Source organism: Scleropages formosus, chromosome 16 (genome assembly GCF_900964775.1).
Source record: "Scleropages formosus chromosome 16, fSclFor1.1, whole genome shotgun sequence".
Taxonomy (NCBI): Eukaryota; Metazoa; Chordata; class Actinopteri; order Osteoglossiformes; family Osteoglossidae; genus Scleropages; species Scleropages formosus.
The window spans coordinates 26,330,985-26,351,452 of NC_041821.1; the positions used below are offsets into that span (position 1 = coordinate 26,330,985).

Below are 20,468 nucleotides of genomic sequence, written 5' to 3' on the forward strand. Positions count from 1 at the left end.
CCTCGCCATTTTCGGACTGGCTCGCCCGGAAGAACAGCTGAGTGAAAGACTCATGAATCTACAGCAAGGTGACCGACCCGTGGCAGATTACGCCATAGAATTTCGTGTCCTCACAGAACGCAGCTATTGGGGAGAGAGAGCCTTGTTGGCTAGTTTTCGCCATGGTCTAAACCCACACATCCGCAGTGAAATGGTGTTCCGAGGAGAAAGATGGACCCTTGATCGGTTCATAGAAACCGCTGTTACCTTAGATAACCAGATCAGAACCCAGGGACCAGCCTCAGAACCGGCTCCAGAAAGATGCAGTCCCGCACAGGAGGAAGCAAAGCCGATGCAGCTGGGGCTGGGGCTCCTGCCCCTCACCGAACGACAGCGAAGACTACGAAAACGCCTCTGTCTTTACTGTGGTGACCCTAGTCACTTCCGTCTCCAGTGCCCTGTCCGCCCTGAGGCCAAGGTGAGTGGCACCCTCTGTTGTAACCGCCTCGCTGTACCCGTAATGTTATCCTGGGGCGCAAGACAGGTACGGACGCAAGCAATGGTGGATTTGGGAGCAGCAGGGTGCTTCATGGACATTGGGTTTGCTCGGTCTCATAGTATCCCTTCCAAACCCATTGGGGGGCGTCTTAAAGTAACCGCCCTAGATGGCCAGCCCCTCGGGAAGGGTTTTGTGGACCACCAGACAGCCCCTGTAACTGTGAGAGTAGGTGTATGTCACCAGGAGATGTTGAGTTTTTATTTGATTTCATTTCCGGAGTTGCCCCTAATTCTCGGGTTCCCTTGGCTCTCCAAGCATGACCCGGTTTTTCAGGGGAGTACTGGGGAGTTGGTGGCTTGGGGACCCCAATGTGAGAGAACCTGCTTAAAGCTACCCTGTCGAGCTACGTCTATAGAAGGCTCAGAATCTGCACTGCAGGTGCCAGTTCCTCCCGAGTATCAGGATCTTGCGGAGGTTTTTAGCAAAAGACACGCATCCGAGCTCCCACCGCATCGCCCGTGGGACTGTGCGATTGATCTCTCGCCGGGTACTACGCCTCCGCGTAGTCGCATTTACCCGTTGTCCAGACCCGAGCAATCAGCCCTCCAGACTTATATCACCGAAGCCTTAGAAACAGGAATTATACAACCATCCACGTCCCCCGCGTCTGCCGGGTTTTTTTTCATAGAGAAAAAAGATGGGGGGTTACGCCCCTGTATTGACTATCGGGGGTTGAATAGTATTTGTGTGAAATATCCACATCCTCTGCCTTTGATCACAGCCGCCCTTGAGAACATTCAGCAGGCGCAATGGTTCACGAAGCTAGACCTGAGAAGTGCGTACAATCTAGTCCGTATCTGGCAGGGTGACGAATGGAAGACTGCTTTCAGTACCACCCTGGGTCATTACGAATACCTGGTTATGCCTTTTGGTCTTGCGAACGCACCCAGTGTATTCCAGGCGTTTGTGAATCATGTGCTCGGGGACATGATCCACAAAGGCGTCCTGGTATATCTTGACGATATCCTGATTTATTCTGATACGTTGGCCAAGCATGTATTGACTGTCCGACAGGTGCTCCAGAGACTGTTGCAGAACAGATTATATGTGAAGTTGGAGAAATGTAAATTCCACAAGCAGAAGGTCTCCTTCTTGGGGTTCATACTTACCCGAGACGGCATTGCTATGGATCCAGGTAAGGTCCGGACCATCCAGCAATGGCCTCGCCCAACCACCACTAAGGCTCTCCAGCGATTTTTGGGGTTCTCCAATTTTTACCGCCGGTTCATCAGGAACTTCAGCATGATCGTCCCACCACTGACAGCGCTTACAGCGAGTAAAACCCCTCGTCTCCCGTGGAACCCAGAAGCCCAACGAGCCTTCGAGAACCTCAAACTCAAGTTCTCTACACCCCCCATTCTGCATCAACCCAACACTGAGTTGCCATTCGTGGTGGAGGTTGACGCCTCAGAGTCAGGGGTAGTCGCTGTCCTTTCTCAGAGACAAGGTAAGCCCGTGAAATTATACCCTTGTGCATTTTTTTCCAGGAAACTGTCTGAGGCCGAACGAAACTACAACATAGGGAATAGAGAGCTCCTACCAATTAAGTTAGCCCTAGAAGAGTGGAGACATTGGCTGGAAGGGGCACAACACCCTTTTTTGGTGCTCACTGATCATAAGAATTTACAATATCTGCAGACAGCCCGGCGCCTCAACATGCGTCAGGCCAGGTGGGCACTGTTCTTTTCTCGGTTCAACTTTACTGTCACTTACAGACCAGGTCCAAAGAACATCAAAGCGGACGCCCTTTCCCGGCTGCATGACGAAACGCAGGAGGTACCAGAACCAGACCTGTTCATCACCCAGGACCTGGCCCAAGCCCAACAAGCGGACCCCGAACCACCAGGTAAACCTTCTGGAAAACAATATGTTCCACCAGGTCTGAGGACAACTCTCCTACAATGGGCCCATGACCATCCAGCGGCGGGGCACCCGGGGTTTGGGAAGACTCAGGCTAGGATCCAGCAGCTCTACTGGTGGCCATCCCTCCGGGAAGACGTGCAGGACTACATCCGAGCGTGTCCAGTCTGTGCTCAGTCTAAGGCTTCAAATCAGAGTCCAGCAGGGCTCCTGGAACCCCTGCCGGTACCCAACCGTCCCTGGACGCACCTAGCGTTAGATTTCTTAGTGGACCTCCCACTGTCAGATGGTAAGACCACCATCTTGACCGTGATCAATCGTTTTTCCAAGGGCTGTCGCTTGATTCCTTTGCCCAAGCTCCCCTCTGCCTTGGAGACAGCAGAGTTGCTGTTTCAGCATGTATTCCGGCTCTACGGCATACCCGAAGACATAGTGTCCGACAGGGGTCCTCAGTTCACATCGCGTGTGTGGAGGGCTTTTTGGAAAAAACTCGGGGTCACGGTGAGTATGACATCGGGGTACCACCCTCAAGCCAATGGGCAGGTAGAACGGCTACAGCAAGATATCGGTCGGTACCTCAGAAGCTTTTGTCTTGAACACCCAACTCACTGGGTTCGATACCTTCCATGGGCAGAGTATGCCCACAATACGCTCACCCATACCTCTACAGGTGTCTCTCCATTCCAGTGCATCTTCGGGTACCAGCCACCATTGTTCCCATGGCAACCGGGATCCAGCGATGTGCCGGCTGTGGACTCTTGGTACCGAACCAGCAGCGAGGTATGGGCAGCTATCAGACGACATCTCCAAGAATCACAAACCCGTATCAAACACCAAGCCGATCGACATCGGCGGCATCTCTCCCTTACACCCAGACAGAGGGTATGGCTATCAACCCGGGGTCTCCAAGGACCATATATGTCAAAGAAACTCAGCCCAAGGTACAGAGGACCCTTTAAGATTATCCGCAGAGTTACCCCGGTCTCGTATCGCCTGCATCTGCCCCAACATCTACGCACACACCCGACGTTCCACGTATCCTTCCTCAAACCCTTGGCCACCTCCCTACACCAGCCCGCAAGCACGCCTCCAGACCCGATTCTCCTGCCTGACGGTGGTGCGCCAGCGTATGCGGTACGGGCGCTCCTGGATTCCCGCCGTCGTGGAGGGGTACTCCAGTATCTGGTGGATTGGGAAGGATACGGACCTGAGGAACGGTGCTGGGTAGCGGCATGAGACATCCTTGATCCGAGCCTCATTGTCGACTTCCACAGGAGTCATCCGGATCGGCCCGCACCTCGGCCTCGAGGCTGTCCCCCTGGTCGCCCTCGAGTGTTCGGGACCGATCCTCGGGGGGGGTACTGCCACGCCCACACCTCCGGGCCAACACGGAACACCTGGCACGCAACGCAGACTGCAGCATAAAAGGCTGCGTCAGACAACCAGCTGATGCGGAACCTTGATCTGCCTCCTCGTTAGTGACCTTCTCCAGCCATTTCCTGTTCCCCAAACGTCTTCCACGAACCTGTCCCTTGTTCCCCCGATCTACTGCCTCTTTCTGATCATCGACCTCTTGCCTGTACACTGACCTCGCCTTTTGGATCCTCCCTATTACGACGTTCGCACCTCGAAGACCCTTTGCCCGTCCTCTAACCTCCTCTCTTGGATTTCCCCGAAGACACCACCACGATTATCGCTCTGCACTTGGGTCCGCCGCTTCCCTCAGACGCGACCATGACAATGTGCTTCTTTTTGTCACTGTACAGACATCCACAAACACACACACACATACTACAGATATTTGAAAGTCACCGAGTTACCTGAAAAACAGACCTTTGGACTGTAGGTGGAAACTCATGCGAACACTGAGAGGCATTCATCTATCAATTCAGTATATATTGGATTCCCCACAGAAATACTAACAATGCATTTTTTAAACATTGTGGCTAGTTGTCAGACATCTCTGCATAGATGCCTGATCACCACTGACAACTCAACCTCTCCAAAAAGAGATCCTACACCTCCCAGCCTGGCCTGTCTTCCTGTCACGATCTCTCGATCAAACTGGACAACTCACTCATTCTGCTTACCTCCTCGGCTAAGAGTCTGGGAGTGATGATTTATTCAAGTCTATCTTTCTCTCAGCACACTGAAGCCACAGCTCGGACCTGTTGATACATCCTGCATAACATCCGCAGGATTCATCCTTACCTGAAAACAGACTCTGCACAACTATTTGTCCAGGCCATGGTGACATCCCGTCTGGACTACTAAAACTCTCTCTTGTCTAGCCTTCCTACTACTGCCATCAAACCTCTGCAGCTGATACAGAATGCTACTGCCCAAGTTGTGTTTGAGTTGCTGAAGTGTCTGCACGTATCTCCTCTACTTGTTCCTCTACACTGACTTCCCATAGCTGCTCGGATCAAATTTAACACCCTGATTATGTCTTACAAAAGCATCAATGGAACTGCTCCCAGCTATCTACAGGACTTGATCATTCGCTACACGCCAGCCAGACTGCTATGCTCTTCCACATCTGCTCGCTTGGTGGTCCCACCCACAAAAGGTAAAGCATAGAGGTTCTCGGTTCTGACTCCTTTGTGGTGGAATGACCTCCCCCCTCTTGCTCAGAACTGCTGAATCTTTCTCCACATCTAAAAAGGATCTTTAAACTCATCTCTTTCAAACTCACTTCGCCCATGATCTCTTAAGATCATGTAAGGTATAAATGTTCATGCCTGTAAGGTATACATGTTCATATCATGCTTGAATCAGCCCTTTACGGGACCATTGCTGCAATGTATCGTAAATGTGTGTATGTATCTCAAAAAAAAAAAAAAAGACTATTAGGGAGGTTATTAAAAATCAACAACATTCTGGTAAAGTTTTATGCAGCTACTGGTGTGATGAACGTTGGTGCATATGGGGAAGGAAACAAACAAACTCTACTTAAGAATCACACATCTGCAGCTATGTTTCTTTCTCCTAAGGTAATGCACAAACTGTATTTTCTATGACATATACGTTGCTTTGGAAAAAAGTGTCTGCGAAATGAAAAAATGTAAATGTAGCATAGTTGTGGGGTGAAGGCAGTCACAGGGTACAATTAAAGCACAAGACAGCAGGGTTTCTCGAACAAAACTAGGTCAAAATGGAGCTCAAAACAGAACCCCTTCCACTAGACAAACCAAAACTGAAGGCTGCATAACAGAAGTCTCACCAAACCACTGCTCTCATTGGCTTAGCCCAGCTGTCTTAAGGTCCTTTTACTGATCCTTTAAGTGCCTGCAGTTAGCTGTTATCCAATTTTTCCATTAGGGCAGGGGCAGGAGAACTGTCAAGCGCACATGTTTAGTATATATCTTTTATATGTAATTTTTTCTGTTTATAATCTCTTATCAGGACTACCACAGATGTTTTTCTGCTGTCATCATTGAGGGTAACATGATGACTGATACATTTACATTTGTTTACATTTATATTTACATTTTTTAATTTAGCAGATGCTTTTGGTAACATGGTAATGTTTGCTGAAGCTGCTGATTTCATAGTAGAGAGAAGCATTTTGAAATGTACAAAAAGTATTTCAATCTAAAGAATTATAGCCCATATGGAAAAGGTTATGCTTTTTATTTATAAAGATAGGCATTTATTTTTCTGCATTTACCGTCATTCATTTGGCAGATGCTTTTCTTGAAAGCAACAGATAATCATTTATCTATTTACAAACAGCTGGATAATTTTAGTCAGTGCTATGTTCAAGGGTACTACAGCTGGAGATGGGATTCAAACCTGTGACCTTTGGTTTGAAAAGGTAGCAGCTCTAATCACTACCTGCTGTCTTTTATTTAGCTGTGGGACATGCAAATTTGGTGAATAAGACCACAGCAGACCCCTAAAGTATGCACCATTTGCTTCTAAAGACCATGTATGCGTTTTGGATTCTTTAAAATGTTTCTGTGTTACATCCAAGCAAAGTTCAATGTTAGAAAAAAAATAAAAGTTATAAAAATTACATCTGATGCTGATTTCAATATGTCATTTAAACTTTGTGCTCAGGTTGCACTTACTGACCTTATGTAACATAATAGCATTACAAAATGCTTAATGAAATTGTTGGTGCATCTAAAGCTGAATATCTGACAGGCTCAAGATTTTTCTTGGGAAGCCCACTGTTACCATGTTCTAAATGTCAACAGTGGTATCCTTCACCCATAAAAAGCACCTTAATCAAGTCCCATCTGCCTTAAATTCATTCTTATTCTTTTCCACTTAGTTGATTTCTCACCACTCAGTTGCAGCCTCTTTTAGAATCAAGCTGGACTCATAATTATGAGTGTAATGATTTATAATCATTAACATATGATTGAAAGTGATATATGATTATAATCATATAGAGGTCATGCAACTCTGAAATGACAATCAGTGAAAATGGATCATAACTAATGCATCCTGTGAGAAAGACTTGCATTTTTATTCATGAAAATATTAATCGAAGCTTCAGTTAACTTTTCTGAAATAGAAAAAGCAGCAATATCAGCAAGATGCAACTGTTATAAACCCAGCATCATTTATTTGATAAATATTCAAGCATTACCATCAAGACGGGCCTTTCAGTTTTTTTTGTTTTAAAAACTATTAAGCCAAACACATGATCATATATTGATGATCATTATTTTAATTTACTTGAAGTAACTATTTATAGTTCTGTCCTTTTAATGTTTTATTGTTTTACCTGTGGAAGATTTTTTTGGTGGTACTGATGTTGTTTATTTTCTTTTTTTGAAGCTACACTGTATCAGACTTCCAGATTAAAAATTATTTTGAAAGGAAAGCATAATTATCATAATTCTTTATTGCAGAAACGGAGAAAAAAAAACTTTCCTTTATGTTAGCATATATGGCAAAAGCAAAGCATTTCTGACACTCATAATGCTATGAAAAGCATCTGCCTCTTCAGAAAGCAAGGAGAGAAATGTGTGTGAATCTCTTGGTGAAATGCAATGAATTTATGAAGATACAGTTTAGTTCCCCACATGTAACATAGCATTTTAAGCTATTTTCAAATGACAGGTATAATAGGTATAATGTAGAAAGAGAGATAATTACACCTGTAATGTCAGTATGGGTATGCCCATTTTTTTCAAATTTGTCCCACAAGAATGATTTCATCTCACCTTACTTGAAACCACAAGTATACAATGAAGTACTACAATAAAAAGGTTATTGTAAATAGTTTTTGTTTTTGACCATACATATTCTATAAACTTTTTATAGGTTATGCACAGGTTACACTGAACAAGCAGCATGATATCGGACCAGCTGGAATAACTTTCTTTAAGATATGTACAAATGATCACTCATAATTTTCATTTACGCATATAGCTACAACTTATAACAGATATTGCAGATAAGTCAGACGTTATGTATGATGAGACATGTTCTTATACCCTGCTATTTATTTGCTGAGTATTGGCTGGACTTTTGTATGCAGTTTAATTGTTTCTTATGCAGACCCCTCATTGTCTCAAAAACCATAACATTTTATGATCTGATGCACGTATTTCAAGTTACTGAAAAAAACATGGACACCTTTTAGTGCACCCTAACTCTAAAAAGAAGCATGACACTAACATTAAATTGTTTCTTTACTTATTGACTATTTTGCTATTCAGTAATGGGAAGTGTCTAGTAGTTTGTGTTGTGGTGTAGTAGTTTGCAATTACTAAAAGGATAGTTTTTTTTTTTTTTAATTTTCTTACAAGAAAGAGTAGGTTTATACAATTCTATATACTGTATACATCCTCTGTATAAAATATATCTCACACATCCCTGGATCAAAATAATGTATGACTTACCACTTCTTCATGTCGGTAGTTTCTTACATTTATTCCATTTATCTAAAAAAAAAAAAAAAAAAACAGTAAGAAGAATAACAAGATAGCAGCAAGACAGTCATAAATTTTTTATCTGCTCAGCTGGTGCCAGCAAAGGATGTAAAGTCATATCTTGCACGTACTTTCCAGATACAATGAGTTAAATAATATATTTGATTTGTCATATGTTTTTTGTGCAGGTCTTTTACATAGTTTTACAATCTATATAACTGAAGTTATAGTAGCAGACAGAAGTAACAGTGCAGTAACATTTTATGAACTATGCTGAAATTTATCAGAACTGTATTATAGAATGTTATATATTACCAACCTGAAGGATTCCATCTCCTATGAAGAGCAACCCAGATAGCTCAGCTGCAGTGACAAGACAGAAAAATGAGACAGAGTGGATTCTGAGAGGGGGCTGAAGAGGAAGATGGGCAAGCACTCACCTTTCTGTTCTTTGGAAATTTTGGATATCACAACTGGTATATTGTGCTCTGCACCACCCTGGAGGACATAGATAAAATGTACATTACTTGCACTAGTTGTGCCACTGCTGATCTTAAAAAAAAAAAAACTTTAAAAAATGTGGATGAATTTATTCTCAGCTGATGTTGATTCAAGTCAATTATTCAATGACTTGATTCAATGCAATGGGACTGCATCATAAAGTATTAGCTGTTTCCAAGGGCAGTGGCAGTGCTTTATTGATACGCTGTCTTGGTATCTTCAGTCATAGTTATGTACTCGTTCAGCTAACATAAGACCATAAGCTACAGGTAAACTCACATGAAGAGCCACAGGATGGACATTCATCAATTATTGATAAGAAAAATATATTAACTAGATGGGGGCGCGGTGGCGCAGTGGGTTGGACCGGATCCTGCTTTCTGGTGGGTCTGGGGTTCGAGTCCCGCTTGGGGTGCCTTGCGGTGGACTGGTGTCCCGTCCTGGGTGTGTCCCCTCCCCCTCCGGCCTTACACCCTGTGTTGCCAGGTAGGCTCTGGCTCCTGCGACCCCGTACAGGACAAGCAGGTTCAGAAAATGTGTGTGTGTGTGTGTTAACTAGATAGCTCCTATGTTACATTCAGAAGTATAAACTTTCAGTTTAGAACATTAATCACTTCAGAGTCCTGCATTTAGATATAAAGTATGGTCATAGATTGTGAAATATGAATGTTGCCATGGTCACAATGTGATGGGGTAAATATACTATGTATTCAGAGTGTGCAGTTGGTGTGGTGGTTATAAGTGATGCTTTATCAGAAAAAACCTTTTACTATTACCTAGCAATTTTCTTACCCTAAAAATACTTCAGTAAAACCTACCAATGTGTAAACAGGAAATAAGTATAAAAAGCATAGGGTACATTCCAAACATGCACTAAGGAAGTAAAATTTACAAATGAAAATGGATTTTTTCCATGCAGGAATGGTTATCTAAATTAAAAAATAGGCAAAAAAGATCTCCAGTTAAAATGGCTTGTATTAAACAAACAGTGTTCCAGAATACACACAAACAGCAAACACGCTTGTACCCCCTGTATTTGATCTCAACAGGCCACCCTCTAGCTATTTGTCCCTTTGAATAGCAGCCTATTAAGTTTAAGCTGCTAGTAGGTAAGTAAATAAATAAAAGAAATATGAGGGATGACAGGGTTAGTTAAAAGAAAAAGATTTATTATATATATATATATATTATATATGTAAACTATATATATGAAAATTATATATATAAATATATACTGTATACATATACAGTATATATAAATATATAAAATCTCTGGGTGGTTCACTCCCCCTAATCATGGTTCCTCCACAAGAGGCCTGGGAGTTTGAGGTTTCTGCACAGCATCTTTGCTATCTTTGCTATTCCTAGGTGTTGCGCTTTTCTGAACTGAAAGCTATGGTGTTTTTCCTGGGATCTCTTGGATCCACTCTTCCAACTTGGGGGTCACTGCAATGAGGGCTCCCACCACCATTGGGATTACTTTTGCTTTTACCTTCCACATCTGTTCCAGTTCCTCGGAGGCTTCAGCCTCTTGTACTTCTCCAGCTTTTCATACTCCTTCTTCTTGATGTTGCTATCATGCAGGGCTGCTACATCTATCACCGCTGCTATCCTCTGTTCTTTATCCACCACCGATGTCCGGTTGGTTCACCAGTACTTTCTTGTTGGTCTGGATATGGAAGTCCCACAGAATCTTAGCCCTGTCATTCTCAATCACCTTCTGTGGTGTCACCAATTTGGACCTGGAAAGCTCCAACCCATACTTGGTACAGATGTTCCTGTACGCTATCCCAGCCACTTGATTGTGCCATTCAGTGCATGCAGTTCCCACCTGCATCTTGCACCCTGCCTCTATGTTTTGGATTGTCTTTGGAGCCTCTTTGTGGAGTCTGCAACTTGGGTTCTGGTATGGTAGACCTCAGCTTCTATTGACCTGATGCTTAGATACTACTTCTGTGCTACTATGATCAGTGCCTTAGTGCTGTCCTTCAGTGCAGCCCTTGCCAGCTGCAGTTGCTTTCCACTTCATTTCATAACCACAAATTTTTTTTTCTCAGTATCTCACAAATGCCTTGTCCTACAGAAAATGCATTTGATAAACAGCTTATTATCCTTATGAAGAGGTGTAAAATGTGTGATTTTCAACCATAGGGTAGCTGTTTCACAGGGCCTGGGTGGTACAAGAGGATGTGTGTTCGATCCCTGCTCAGTCTGTGTGGAGTTTGCATGTTCTCCTCGTGTCTGCGTGGGTTTCCTCCAGGTGCTCCAGTTTCCTCCCACAGTTCAAAGAAATGCTGTTCAGGTTCACCCATAGTGTGTGACTGATAGAGAGAGTGTGCTCCACTGATGTATGCATGACTGACCCATTGTAAATAGTGTACAGTACTAGCATTTTAAGTCACCTTGGTGAACAAGGTATGGGTTGATAACATTACACAACATTCGTTGGAAGTCGCTTTGGATAAAAGTGTCTGCTAAATAAATTAATGTAATGTTCTGGATGTTAGCCACCTCTGCTATCTGCTGATGGTACATTCCATGGAGGGGCTTGTATAATGGCACTTTTGTTGGTACTTTAACCACCTGCCCTGTCTGAGGCATTCTCTTAGCAGGTCATCCCCAGGAGGCATTTGTTTGATGTATTTGTGCTTCATCCAGGATAGACGCCTTGACTAAGTCCCGGTGCCCTTGCTTCCGATTGGTGTACAGTCTCTGAGTACTGGATTTTGGGTGGAATCTTCCATGCATTGTGAGAAGTTTCTGGGTCCTGGTATTAGCAGCTTCTATCTCCTCCATTGACCAGCTTACTATACCACTGGGTACCTGATGACTGATAAAGCATAGGTATCAATTGCTTGGATCTTTAACTTACATTTGTGAGATTATTGGTTCTTTTATCTCAGAGCGATATTTTCATTCATTGGATGCGGGTTACCTTAAAGTACCTGTGATCAATAAGACCTCAGTAGGAGGTCACGCCTTTAGCTATAGAGAACCTAAACTGTGGAATAGTCTACCAGTTACTGTCAGAAATGCTCCATCTGTATCAGTCTTCAAATCCAGACTAAAGACTAACATGTTCACTCTGGAATATCACCTCGAAATTTAATTCCACTTGGCTATGTTCCAGTTTTTCCCACCTCTGTGTCAAACTTTGTATTCGACTTAGTCAAAGCATTTACATGCGATACAAATGATAGCTTTCCATCCAGCAGGACACCCGAATCCTTGACACAACCCGGATGCTTGAAGGTAATACCATTTGTTGCAAAGATTGGTGTGATTATGTCGAGAGTTTTAGCATCACCACCCACCACAAGTACCTCTGTTTTACTGGCATTTAAAGCTTTGTGTCACTGCGTGAGAAGAGTACTCTATAAAAATAAATTAAATTGAACCAAATCTTGTTTTTCTTATTGAGCTCGCTCTTCAGGACCTGTCTCACTCTTTGGAGGTATTTGGTTTTTCTGTCTTTCCTACCTCTTCATGTGTCTGTGGGATCTCCAGGTATTTGTTGCTGTCTTGAACATCTACTATGCTGCCTTCTGGTCATTCTATCCCTTTAGTCTCAATTACCTTCCGTCTTTGTACTGTCATGTATCCACACCTCTCCAGACCAAAGGATATCCCTATGTCTTGGCTGTAGATTCTTGTGAGGTGGATCAGTAAGTCAACTTTCTTGGCACACAGCTTGATATCATCGATATAGAGGAGGTAGCTGATGGTAATGCCATTTCTGAATTGATACCCATATCCACTCTTTGTGATTATCTGGGTGAGGGGATTCAGGTTAATGTAGAACAGCAGCAGGGACAGTGCATCTCTTTGGTATAGTCCACACTTGATTTATGCAGTGCTGTTAGGCTCTTCTACCAGTAGGTGTGGTTCACATCAGGCTCTGGTGCTGTTCAGCTCTTCATCTTTGTGACAGGCTGTTGGATGTCCTTGGCTGTAATGTGACTACTTCCTGTTCTGGGAGATTGTGGTGTTCTCCTCTGTCTGCTAATCACTGGGCATTAGTGTTATGTGTTGCCTCCTTCTCCCATATGCTCTTCCAGTACTCTTCAGTTTCCCCTCTTGGTGGATCTGAGATCTCAATGCTCCTGCGCTGTAGCTGGGAGTACACCTTGGCTGATTCTTTGGTGAACATGGCATTTTGCTGCCTGGTGTGGTGTTAAAATTTAGTAGTGGAAATTGTTAAGGATGGTAACTGGTAATATTTTTGTACTGGGTTTAAGGCTATGCTCCGTGCTGTGGAATGTAAGACCATTGTGTGAGAAGCAGGCTGTACCAGGCACCAGGTCAGAGGTCATCTGATAAAGGCAGGCTGTGGACACCAAGGGCATGTCATAAAAGGCCGGTGGTCTGCCATGCCTGGAGTGAGGTCAATTTAAGGTAAACTGGATGATGGGAGTTAGATAGTTCAGCTTTAGGGTGAGGAGTTTTCAGAACAACAGAGCGTAAAGTTATTAGTAAAAAGGTGGGAAAACTTTAAACACACCTATTATAACACCCTGTAATGAATTATGTATGAGCTTGGCAAGTAAAAGCAGACAATAAAGACTAATTGGGGAGACACCCAATTCCAGGGCTCTCCCATCAGCTGATGTTGTTGTGAAGTCTTTGTGTGTCTGAGTGTATTTCTTTCAGTGTCCGCTACGGCTGAAATGGGAAAGGGAAAGATTTCTTTCACACAGGCCTCTGCTTCTGTGGTGTATCTCCATAGTCTTGTAGATGGTGCAGTGAGCCTCTGCTTTGCAGTCTCCAAGGCCTCAGCTGTGGACATTCCCTCATATTTCTTAACCACCTGATGGCAATCGTTGAGCTTAACACCAGTCTGTGCCTGAACCAGTATGGATGGCCTGGGATGCTACCTTTAGTTTTGCCTCGAGCCTTGTTCTCCATGGGGGAGACTGCCTTCCATTGGACTCCTTCCTGAGCTTGTAGCCAACCATCTCAAGGGTCACTGCTGCTGCCGCATATATCAGGTCATTGGTTTCTGTTATAGTAGTGGTGGATATATTGAGGACTGCTGCATTAACATCTGCTAGCATAGCAGCTGATGGTTTCTTCTTATCCAGTCCAGTTTGGGTAATAATACATACATATATACAGACACACAAGTGTTCCCCATTATAGGGGACCTAATTTGTTCCCCAAAACAGTTTACTACTGTACTGTACTGATGTATTAGCCCTTTTGGAGGAATGTAGTTCCTAGGAATGAACCATCTTGTGGCCTTGTGCTTTACTAAACTGCATTATGGAAACTACAGATCAGTTCCTTCAAAAAGCTTACCATATATCATGTCATAAAAACACAATAACTGATTCTTTTTCTTGTTTCCAATTTTAGAGAGTCAACACACTGGTTCTTGATGAAAGTTCAGTGCCAATCCCAATACTTCCAAACTCCTAGGTCATCTTTCCCTGAATCACACATCTCTGCTTCTTAATGTTCATAAAAATGCTCTTACTGCTAATGAAACACCATCCTAAAATTCTCAGCTTCTGTCTAGCACACACATCTTTTGCAATACTTATACTACCTTGAAACTAATTTATTAAATTTTACTCCTGCCTTGTACAGCTTCCTTCAAATTTCAAACATATCTAGATTATGTTAAATTCCCGACAAAATCCAAATATTCATTGCTGCCTTTCTGATTTATTCATAATCATTTACATCTGAAGTGCAGCAAAACACATTTGTTTTCAAAGGGACATTCAATATCTTATTTTAGACTGGGCACAGCACCTGGAACTACAAAATTAATACCACCTTCACTGCCTCTCAATAACTCCATCTGACCCCTTTTTTCTCAACAAACACTGCCGCTGCCATCAGTCACTCATTTCAATAGCGTTATTTAAGACCATTCTCCAGCTTCCTGGACTTCCAACTAATCTGTTTGAAGCCCTGTAGCACTACTAGTTATGCATTCATTATGAAGGTTTACATAAAGCTTCATCAGTTTGATTCATAGTTTGGTTGAAGCCATACCAACATATTGTAGCATCCCCCCACGGAGCTACTAGAAACATGCTCTTTATTAAAAGCGTACATGTCTCCAGCAGCAGTCTTAACAAAGACGCTTCAGACAGTACAAGACACAGAACACCTCAGAATCCCCCTGGGTCACTCCCAGCCCCCCTGCTGCACCCTATGGTTAAGGGGTTCCCCCCCCGGGACTCCCCAGAATCCCACTCTTGAACACTGAACATAAATAGGATGACAACCAATCACAAACTTTGAAACCACACACAACTATGTACACACACATAAACACTAATGCCAACTATTTACACATTTACTCCCCTCAGCGCTGTTACATTGCCCCCCCCTTTAGCAGTCGGCCGTCCCGGCGACTGTCGACCCCGAAAGCACAAAGTCCCTGAGGCGCAGAGGCAACCTGCACACCCTCCTGGGTCTGTGCGGGGATGGTGAACCCGCTGGACCTGGTGGACTCTCTCCGGGAGGCCGCGGTGCAGGTTCCTTGGGATGGTAGGGGGCGAGTCTGTCACGGTGTAGAACCACCGGCCGACACCCTGGCCCCATCCGCACCCTGTAGACGACATCCAACAGCTGATCCAGAATCACGCAGGGACCCACCCAGCTGTCTGCGAGCTTAGGGCAGAGCCCGCGTTTCCTCCGGGGATTGTATACCCACACCCGGTCTCCTGGGGCCAGTGGGCACCCGCGACACTGCGTGTCGTATGTACGCTTCTGCCGCCCCCCGGCCTCCGTCAGATGGCGCCTGGCAAAAGCGTGCGCGGACTCCAAACGTCGCCGCAGTTGCTGAAGGTACTCCGGACCCACTTCACCCCCCACCTCGGGCTCCGGAGGGCTGCCGAAAGCCAAGTCCACCGGAGTCCTCAGCTCGCGTCCGAACATGAGCAGGGCAGGGGTGCAGCCGGTGGACTCCTGGACGGCAGAGCGGCACGCCCACAGGACCAGGGACAGGGGCAGGTGTCTGTCCCAGTCTCGCTGATGTCAGGAGGTAAGCACAGAGAGCTGCATGGTGAGTGTCTGGTTGAAACACTCCACCAGTCCGTCGCTCTGTGGATGAAGGAGCGTGGTGCGCGTCTTCCGCACCTCCAGCCGGTCGCACACCTCTTTCATGACTTGTGACTCAAAGTTCCTGCCCTGGTCACTGGGCAGCTCCTCTGGTGCCCCAAAACGGCAGAACTTCTCCTCCACCAACTGCTCTGCTGTGGTCGTGGCACTCTGGTCCGGTACCGCGTATGCCTGAGGCCACTTGGTGAAGTAGTCCATGGCCACGAGCACATAGCAGTTTCCCCGATCAGTGCAGGGAAAGGGTCCCAGCACGTCCACGCCCACGCGCTCCATTGCGGCGCCCGACTGAAGTCGTTGCAGGGGGGCATGCGACCGGTCACTGGGGCCCTTACGCACCGTGCAGGCATCGCAGCAGTGCACGAACAGCTCCACGTCTTGGCGACACCCCGCCCAATGAAACCAATGGCGCAGCCTGTGCAGCGTCTTCGCCATGCCGAAGTGCCCAATGCCGGCGGGACCGTGCACTCGCTGCAACACATCTTCCTTGAGGCTACGGGGGACGAGGAGCTGCCACAGGACTTGGCCAGGCACTGGCCCCTCCCAACGCCGATACAGCAGCCCCCCCCCACCTCAAGGCTGTCCCACTGTGAGCAGTACGACTTGACGGTGGGTCCGTGTGGGGCCACAGCAGTCCGGGGTGGGCACTGCCCCTACTGCAGGAAGCCCCGCACCACCGCCAGCTCTGGATCGGCTTCCTGGGCCTGGTGGAACAGCTCTGTGTCGTCAGCGGATCCCCCATCGTTCGCTGCATCGGCCGCCAGCACAGCGCAGGTCTCGTCTGCAGTCGCTCGCCGCTCCTCCAGCCGAACGCAGTGCCTGCACGAGCCTGCGCTGCAAGGGCGCCGAGAAAGTGCGTTGGCGTTGGCATGCAGGCGTCCTGGTCGGTGTTGGACCTCGAAATCATACCCCTGCAGCAGCTCCAGCCACCGCGCTCTCTGTCCCGCTGGCTCCTTGAAATTTAGGAGCCATGTGAGCAAGGCGTGGTCAGTCCACAACAGGAACCTGGTCCCATAGAGGTAGGGACGAAAATGTTTAATCTCTGCCACCACGGCCAGGAGCTCTCGCTGTGTAACACAGTAGTTCTTCTCTGGGCGACTCAGCCGGCGGCTGTAGAATGCGACCACCCTCTCACCTCCATCTCCCGCCTGCAACAACACAGCTCCAATGCCTTGATCGCTGGCTTCTGTGTCCACGATGAAAGTCCTCCCAGGGATCGGGAGAGCCAGGACGGGGGCAGACGCCAGAGCCTCCCTCAGGCGATGAAAGGCGGCTGCGCATTCAGGGGTCCACTCGAACGGGGTGCCCTTAGCAGTGAGGCGGTGCAGTGGTGCTGCGATGTCTGCAAAACCACGCACAAAGCGGCGATAATACGACACCAGCCCCAAGAAACTCTTCAACTCCGACACGTTCTCCGGGGCTGGCCAGTCTCGCACCTGCCGCACCTTGTCAGGGTCCGTGGACACTTCATTCGCGTCCACGACGTGGCCCAGGAATTTCACCTGCCGCTGGAGGAGGTTGCACTTCGCGGGGTGCAGTTTCAGCCCGGCCACACTGATGGCAGCGAACACCTCCTTCAGATTTGCCAGCGCAGACTCAAAGGAGGAGGCGTGCACCAGCAGGTCGTCCAGGTAGATAATGCACCGCCTCCTGGGCACATCCGACAGGACCCACTCCATCAGCCGTTCAAAGGTGGCGGCCGCGTTACACAGGCCAAAAGGCATGACTGTGAAGTGCCAGAGGCCCCGCCCCAGGATGAATGCTGTCTTCTCGCGGGCCTCCGGCGCCAAAGCGACTTGCCAGTAGCCACTCCTGAGGTTCAGAGAGCTGAACCACTGTGACCCCGCGATGCAGTCCAACGCATCGTCAATGCGTGGCAGGGGGTAGGAGTCCTGTTTGGTTACCGCATTCAGGCGACGATAATCCACGCAGAACTGTCAGCTGCCGTCCTTCTTTTGCACCAGGACCGCCGGCGCTGACCAGGGGCTGCTGGAGGGCTCAATGATGCCTGCTGCCGCCATCTCTCTCACCTTTTCCTCTGCAATCTGCCTCTTCGCCAGCGCTAGGTGATGTGGCCGCAGGCGGATGGGGGCCGCGCCACCTGTCTCAATGTGGTGCTGCACCAGGTCCGTCTTGGTGCAGTCTTCATCCCGGGCTGCGAAGATGTCCATGAAGGCATTCAGGAGCTTCCTCAACTGCTCTCGCTGACCCTCTTCTAACTCCGCCCCGCTGCGCTGCCATAGCATCTGCACCGCTTCGCGGTGTGACGCACTGTGTTCTACTGTGTGTTCTGACGCGGTGTGTTCTACTGTGTGACGCACTGTACACCAGAGGAGCCCCCGCTGTGTGCCTCGGGCTCTCCCTCAACTGCCATTTGGTGCGCAGCCCCGGTCCCCTCCACTCGCGAACTGGCGAAGAGGGTGCGTGTTTTGAGGTTCTTCCGCCGCGTATGAGTGAGGGCAATGTTCTCACCTGCCAGCTGTAGCGACCGTCTGCCCAGGTCCAGCACCGCCCCCGACTTGGCCAGGAGATCCATTCCTACAATGCACGGATCCTGGATCTCCACGAGCCAGAACTCGTGCTCCAACAGCTGGTTGCCCACAGCCACGCGCAAACGTCTTTTCCCCCACATCGCCACGGTCTCTCCTGTGACCGTACGCAGGCTCGCTGACACCTCGGTCCATCCCTTGGGGGGATGGCGCGCCGTTCCAGGCAGCACCCCGGTGCGGACGATCGAGATTGTAGACCCCGTGTCCACGAGGGCTTCGCAGGGCACGCCCTCTATTAGGCAGGGCAGCCAAAGGCAGCAGAGTTTCCCCAGGCGTCCTACTGGGAATGAGGGTACGAGAGGGTACAAGAAGAGGCGGACTCACAGGGCGAAACCCCCCTCACGGCGCCGCCCCTCTGCCGTTTCCCTGAGACGACGCCGGGGCGGGCTTTCTGCAGTGGCGCACCTGGTGACATCACTTCCAACAACGCCAGCAGATAATAGGCGGCCATTGGCGCGCAGGTGGTGCCTCGACTTGGCGCGCAGCTTCTCCCTCCACCTCGTCATCAGTGACGTCTTCCAGGGAGCGGCAAGAATGCTCGGGCTCCTTCGCCTCCCGTAGGACGGCTTCCACGCGTTCCGCCTCGCGCTGCGCCGCATCCAGGTTAGCCAGGGCAGCAAGCCTAACGTGCTGCTGCAGGCGTTCTGGGGAAAGCGCTCGGAGGAATGCCTGCAGCGCCAAGTCTTCTTGGATAGCTGCGGGGTATTGCCGGTACGCCCGCCGCGCCAGGAGCTGGATATCCACGGCCAGCGCTCCCAGGGCTTCGCCTTTGCCGCGTCGTCTCGCTGTGAGCTGCCCGCGATAATAGTCGGCTGTTTCGTGTTGGCCGAAACGGCGTCTCAGGGCAGCCGTGAGCTCGGGCAGCTCACGGTGTTGGTCCGCTCTCACGTCTAGCAGCACGGTCAGCGCTTTCCCCTCCAAGGCTAGCCCCAGCTGTCCTGCTGTAGTTGCCGCGTCCCAGCCATTGTGCCGCACTGCTAGGCGGAGTTGTGCCTTGTAAGTTTCCCACAGCTCCGTCCCCAAATACCGCGGCAGGCGGAGCGCTGTTCGCTGCGGTGTTTCCCCTGAGGCTGGCGTGCTGGGCGGTGGTTGGGGAATGCCTCTTTCTCCACACACCGATGCGAGGGAAGCCTCTCGCCAGCGTGGTGGTGGTGATCCCCACAGCTGCTCCAGAGCAGCCAGCAGTTCCAAAGTCTTCTGCTGAATGTCTTTGATCTCCCGAGAACGTTCTCTTCCCCGGTCGGTTTTTGGGGTTTGCTTGCTCAAAGTGCGTTCCATCCCGCCTCTGACACCAATGTAGCATCCCCCCACGGAGCTACTAGAAACTGGCTCGACAGACAGAGTAAAAGAAACGTGCTCTTTATTAAAAGCATACATGTCTCCAGCAGCAGTCTTAACAAAGACACTTCAGACAGTACAAGACACAGAACACCTCAGAATCCCCCTGGGTCACTCCCAGCAGTCCCCTATGGTTAAGGGGTTCCCCCCGGGACTCCCCAGAATCCCACTCTTGAACACTGAACATAAATAGGACGACAACCAATCAGAAACCACACACAACTATGTACACACACACAAACACTAATGCCAACTATTTACACATTTACTCCCCTCTGCGCTGTTACAATATGTCGGAACAGGTGCAACCTACACGTTATGCCAGGTCTGCACGTATTGTGAATTGATTGGGGTTTGGCGCTGAACCAATGAGAAAAGAGAGGGATGGAATGAATGGGAAAAGTTCTAGACTTTTCCAGAAACATGCAGAGGAGAGTGTCAGTGTGAGAAGGGGGTGTTAAAGAGAGCACTCCAGAATGTAAGGAGGTGATATTTTTTTTTTGGCTGCTGGAAGAACAGCCAAAGAGAAAATATCATTTCGTGTGGATTTTATATATAGGCGAGTTAAGTTTCCAGGGTGTCCTGGTGGTTTCTACGAGACGTTCACTTAAACGGACGAGTTTTCAACCTGTCGCATCGAACTGCTACGCCGTGACGGAGGAGGACTGAGGAGAACCCGATACTTACGCCCTGAGTTGCTGGGTTAGGCTCCGGCTC

The 20,468-nt window shown here is 47.9% G+C and overlaps 1 protein-coding gene across 1 annotated transcript in view; it reads right to left on the reverse strand.

The window, feature by feature from the left end:
- sntg1 (syntrophin, gamma 1) overlaps positions 1 to 20,468 on the reverse strand; it is a 200,141-nt gene that overhangs the window by 79,888 nt on the left and 99,785 nt on the right. Inside the window, exons 5-7 of the mRNA XM_018727869.2 lie at positions 8,730 to 8,787; positions 8,609 to 8,652; positions 8,260 to 8,301 (exon numbers count right to left, since the gene is read on the reverse strand). Coding sequence (XP_018583385.1) covers positions 8,260 to 8,301; positions 8,609 to 8,652; positions 8,730 to 8,787 — 144 coding nt within the window. The remainder of the gene's footprint in view (positions 1 to 8,259; positions 8,302 to 8,608; positions 8,653 to 8,729; positions 8,788 to 20,468) is intronic.